Source organism: Cynara cardunculus, assembly GCF_001531365.2.
Source record: "Cynara cardunculus var. scolymus isolate 2C chromosome LG 12, CcrdV1, whole genome shotgun sequence".
Taxonomy (NCBI): Eukaryota; Viridiplantae; Streptophyta; class Magnoliopsida; order Asterales; family Asteraceae; genus Cynara; species Cynara cardunculus.
Window position 1 is genome coordinate 38,056,833 of NC_037539.1, and position 5,765 is coordinate 38,062,597.

A 5,765-nucleotide genomic window follows, 5' to 3' on the forward strand; every position below is an offset into this window, starting at 1 on the left:
TTCACTTGATTATCGCAAGAGAAAAAAATTTAAGCGACATGAAGGTGCACCCTCTTGATTTTGAGAGTGCCCTCGTATTTTGAAACCTACTTTGCAATATAAATGGAAACTTTATGGGGTGGCTTAGTGTTTTCAACTAAAGCTCCTCCTTATGGGAGGTCTTGATTCAATTCCCACTTGTAGCAAATATATAACTTTTTCTATTCACAATTTTAAGGTATGGAGTCCCTATTCATTCGATATTCTTTCGCGACATGGAGAATTCATTTTTTTTTGGACGGGGAGTGGGTTGGTCAATCTGTTTTTTTCCATTGAAGAGGTACTTAGGAGTCAAATATGAGCACCGTGGATTTTTATTTTCCTTTGGAGTGCATAATATGCCAGTCGAGAAGAAATCCCATCAAGTCCTACACCTGCCCGAGCTTTCTGATCAACCAAGCCCCTATTTTAGGGACATATGTGTTAGGTAGGCTTAGGGATCACTGATTAGTCGAATGAGCCCATCTTTCTGGCATTTGAAAGAGCCGGAGTTAGGAATAAAAAAGAAGTAACTATTTTTTTAAAGCTCATACAAATTTTAATTTGATAAACTTGGCTGTACATTATTCTTTCTAGCAATAAACTTGGCTGCAAGTTTATTTCATGAACTGGCTATGATATTGGGAATATAAATCCATAGTCGACCACAAAAACTCGTCACCAATGGCCATATAATCATGGCAAGCAGCGGGAGCAACCAAACCATTGGCAACATCCAAATCCGAAGAATATTCAGTCGATCTCGTGCTATTGTAATCTGGAAAGATTGGGTCTGTCCAAAAATTTCCATCGTATTCGCCACCGTATGTTTCTACCGCTGAATCGCCACTCGAAACCAAGCATTCGGAGATGCTAAACATCGAAGATGTAAGTTCTGCACTTGAAGAATAAGATGATATTGATCGTGATTCTGAGGATTGTGTCACATATGGATATTCATGAGTGTCAGCAAATGACGTTTCTGAAGATAATGATGCCCATAACGCTTCAAGTTCATCCATTTCCCCCAACTGTGGGTCTTCCATGGAATTCTTTGTCGGTTTAGTCTGATTGGATTCACGAGGAGTGTCATCATGCACATTTTTCAAGACATTTTGATCTTGTTTAGACCTTTTTCTCAAATGGGAGTTCCAATAATTCTTAATTTCGTTGTCGCTTCTTCCTGGTAATTTTGCTGCAATAGTTGACCATCTACAAACACCGAATCTGTTCTTAGGAACACGAAATTATACATACATATGTATATGTATATGTATATGTATATGTATATGTATATGTATATGTATATGTATATGTATATGTCTGTATAAAGTTCACCATAGAAAATGAACGAAATATATATGAAAACCATACTTGTTGCCAAGCTCGTTATGTAATTCTATGATCAGATCTTCTTCTTCTTTTGTAAAATTCCCATGTTTCAAATTGGGTCGGAGATAATTCATCCACCGCAACCTGCAACTCTTTCCACATCTAGACACGCCTTAACAAAGATAAACAGAAGAACAATTAGCAATTAAGCAAATCTCATGAAAAACGATGCTTTTTAGCTTCTCTAGATTTCTTATTCAGACATCTCAGGTTCTTAACGACTTAAGAAAAATGCTTACCGGCAAACCTTGGAATCTCACGCCAGTTCCAATGGCCGTATCTCTCGATATATGCTCTTAACTTATCATCTTCTTCTTTGCTCCATGGACCCTTTCTCTTTCCATTTTTGTCAAAATATGGTGTTCTCGACATCTCTCTCTCTCTCTCTCTAGGTTTCAAGATTTCAAGATCTCTGCTGCGATCACCTCAGTGTTCCAAGTGCATTCTTATAGTGATAACAACCCACATGATCCTTACTTGGTTCATGGTCAAAAACCATCAATGCATGTGCTTGACCAGGAAACTGTGACCTTATCGTAGAGAAGATCTCATGAAACTTCCATTATTAATAATTTAAATAGTGCTTTTGTTTAAAAAATATCTGTACTGGAAAACTTGCAAGCCAGTGTCCTGTTTATATGTTAGATTTTCTGTCCTTATCCATTAACGTCATAAAGCATTCAATGGGTTAAATTCTATTATCGTACATGTATCTAGCGTATCTGTTTGAAATCTTGTGTGCAACTTTTTTAAATGTTAAAATCAGATCAAAATTCATAAATCGAGAGTGAAAAAAGTATCTCAAGGGGTTAAGTGACTCTGAAACTATATCAGATGCGGAAACTGGAAAGCGCTCCGCCTGACGTTAGTGTGTTAATGTTGATATCTGTGAAGAGAAAGTTAGTAGATAGAGCATCCACACGTTGATGTTTTCATTAAGGGTGCGTTTGGTACACTGGACAAGGACATGATAAAACAGGACAGGGATCTCTGTCACATGTTTGGCATGAATTTTATGTGGAACTGACAGGAACAAAATGGAAAAAAGTGGAACAGGGTGGAAAAAAGTGGAACAGGCCTGTTTCACCCCTACCCCATGGAACATGGTGGAACAAGGTGGAACAGACTTATATTTTACCAATATAAACTCAAAATAAAACTTAATTCTCTTCTAAAACCTCAAATAGGTCTCTCTTTTACATTTATTCATTCTTTAAATTTTATTTATTGTATTTTATATTTCTTAAACTTTCATTTTACTGTATTCAAAATATTATTTTTATACGTTTTCTATATTTTTATTAATTTATGTAAATCGGGAGTGAAAAAAGTATCTCAAGAAATCAAGTGATACTACAACAAAATCGGGTTTATAGGACACTCCTAAATTCTAAGTGTTTATAGGACATAGTTTATAGAACCAAAAAAAAAAATAAAGTGTCCTATCTAAAGTGTTGTAATAAGTTTATATGACGTTTTTTGACGTCGTAATAAGTTTTTTAGAATATTTTTAATATAAAGCGTCATATTATCAACTTTATAGGACACTATTTGAAAAACTGTCATATAAAAACAAATGTCCTATAAAAATTGAGTTTATAGGATACTTTCTCAAAAGTGTCTTACAAAGTTGTTAATGCGACACTTTGTATTAAAAATGTTCTAAAAAACTTGTTAAGACACCCAAAAACGTCATATAAACTTATTACAACACCTTTATATAGGATGCTTTATATTTTGGTCATATAAATTAAGTCCTATAAGACGGTCTATTGGAACGCTTAGAGACTGGGGGTGTCCTATAAATTTTGTTGTGGTTTGACTCTGAAACTACGTTAGATGCGGAAAGCGCTCTGCATGACGTTAGTGTATTAATGTTGATACCTGTGAGGAGAAAGTTAGACCTATCCACAGTGTTGATGTTTTCATTAAGCACAGTTTTTTCGTTTCAAATTATCGCCATCTCAATGATGTCAAAAACCTCACTCAAGCTTTTCGATAGTTTTTTCAAGCTTTTTGGAGTCGTACCATTTTCACTTTATATCGTTTATATATTTTTATGTATAAAAATGAATATGTTTTTGGTGTCACTCCCTAATTGGTTACAGTGGTCAGATATATACACGGATAGATTTGTTTCTATTACACACATGGTTTGATATAATATGCATTAAAATGTGGTTTAATATTTAATTAAGTTATTAGCATCATGTAAACTAATTAGTTAATATACATTATGCCATACCCATAAAATCCATTTATTTAAGACCTTCATGCACAAACCACAAGGATGGTGTCTGATTGGTTTGAGCTTGACTTCAAATGTCAAAAGTATCAGGAGGTCCCAGGTTCAAATCCAAGGAGGAACAAAAATCCCTTGTGGCCACGGAGGTTCAAATGCGGTGACTCTGGGCTATCTGCAAAGCAGGTGATCGCCCTGGGATTAGTCAGCTCGCATAGCGAGTTGGATATCCAGGTTAATAAAAAAATACGCATGTTTGACACAATTTCTAAGTTAAATTCTTTCTAAAATCGATTCGATGTTTCCGATCATAACTTGTAATTGTTCATTAATCGTGACGACGACGAGTGATATGGTTTTCTTTTACTTCTCATTTAGTTTTGTCTACATGATCAATCTTTTTCGTATTTTTGTTATAATAAATATCTGTCAAGGATACTTTCGTCAATTTACATTTACAAGTGGTTCTCTTCAATTAGTTGGAAATTGGTTCGTTGATTTTTAGTCGTCTAACAACTAGACTTAAAAGTCGTCCAGACGTTTGGTTTAAGAATCGGGGATGAGGATGGAGATTGGGTTTCCCACTACCCTTAAAAGACCGTTGTCATCTCTATATATAAACAATGATTTGTCCAATAATAAGATATCAGAAAATTCCCAAATGAATCGTCAATAATAAGTACTGATATAAACTGTAACAAATTTAATTTGATCGACATCGTCAATTTACACATTAGTTATTTGCATTAATGAAATTGTAATTTTAATTTATTTATGTCAAATTCAATGATTAATTATGATTTTCTATGGCAACTAATTAAAACTCAACATAAAGATTTAATTTGATTATTGATATCTATTTTTGGATTACATCAATAGAAATCTGCTATATGTAAGAGCTGTTTAATTGGAGGTTTTAAGCAATAATCAATGCGAATGAAATTAAAAGAAATTGTTTGGTTTTCTATAATATTATGGCTCATTCCTGCATAAGCCCAAAATTTCATTACTGATTAAACCGGGAGAAATGAAAGCTTATTCCCTATCATTTTTCATTCCATTTTCTACTGATAATCAAAACTTTGATATGCTCATTTACAATAAAAACCACTAAAAATTATATATATATATATATATATATATATATATAAGGGTTGGTTCAAATACTAATTAAGATTTTTGTGTTAACTTTGTTAACCAAGCTCAACCAATCATATTTAATATTTTCTTTAGGTTCATATATAACTCATATATTAATGACAAGGGTAATTAAGTAATTTGTCATTTATGTAACTCCCAAATCATTAATTGGGAGTTACAAATGTAAAAATCTCAATAATTGATGATTATGTAATATTGATATTTTTTTATACGTGTTCATGTTTTGTAATTTCGATTTATTCTATCCATAATGATAATGATTTTGTAATTGTTAAAGAATTTCCAGTTGTAAAGATTTCGATATCGTCCGAGTAATATGGATAAATTTATTGGAAAACAGATCGACAACAATGAGAATGAAAAGGTTAAAATCGTCTACGACTACAATCGGAATTTTAATTTATATGTAATTGTTAAAGAATTGTTCACAAGTGTTCATATTGTGTTCATATGTACACTAGCTGCATATCTCAACTTTGGCTTGCTCCTGAATGTGTTCATAATGAAGGAACTATTGTTCACAAACTGTTCATATTGTGTTCATATGTACACTAGCTGCATATCTCAACATTGGCTTGCTCCTGAATGTGTTCATATTGTGTTCATATGTACACTAGCTGCATATCTCAACTTGGTTTGCTCCTGAATGTGTTCATAATGAATGAACTATTGTTTACAAACTGTTCATATTGTGTTCATATGTACACTAACTGCATATCTCAACATTGATTTGCTTCCGAATGTGTTCATAATGAAAAAACTATTGTTCACAAACTGTTCATATTGTGTCCATACCTATTTTTTTATTTATTTACTTTCGTGTAACAACTATTCTTATTATATTCATATTGTGCTCATAAATGCTATACAGTCCAAGTTCATATATATGTCAATTTTTGTTCGTATTTGACACAATGGTTCATATATATATATATATATATATATATATATA

General features: G+C 32.8%; 1 protein-coding gene across 1 annotated transcript; it reads right to left on the bottom strand.

Annotated features, from left to right (window-relative positions):
• Positions 1-563: 563 nt before the first annotated feature.
• LOC112523181 (transcription factor MYB30-like) lies at positions 564-1,951 on the bottom strand. Its single transcript, XM_025132671.1, has 3 exons — positions 1,650-1,951; positions 1,393-1,522; positions 564-1,230 (listed from the first exon to the last, which is right to left on the bottom strand). The coding sequence occupies exons 1-3, from the start codon at positions 1,780-1,782 to the stop codon at positions 636-638; spliced, it is 858 nt and encodes a 285-aa protein (XP_024988439.1). The 5' UTR covers positions 1,783-1,951; the 3' UTR covers positions 564-635.
• Between the last annotated feature and the right edge of the window lie 3,814 nt (positions 1,952-5,765).

Bases quoted from the DNA above. Each gene is read 5' to 3' on its own strand.
- LOC112523181 (XM_025132671.1), bottom strand. From the start codon at position 1,782: ATGTCGAGAACACCATATTTTGACAAAAATGGAAAGAGAAAGGGTCCA. The intron at 1,523-1,649 runs GTAAGCATTTTT...ATCTTTGTTAAG, and splicing joins TGAGATTCCAAGGTTTGCCG to GCGTGTCTAGATGTGGAAAG. The intron at 1,231-1,392 runs GTATGGTTTTCA...CGGTGTTTGTAG, and splicing joins CATAACGAGCTTGGCAACAA to ATGGTCAACTATTGCAGCAA.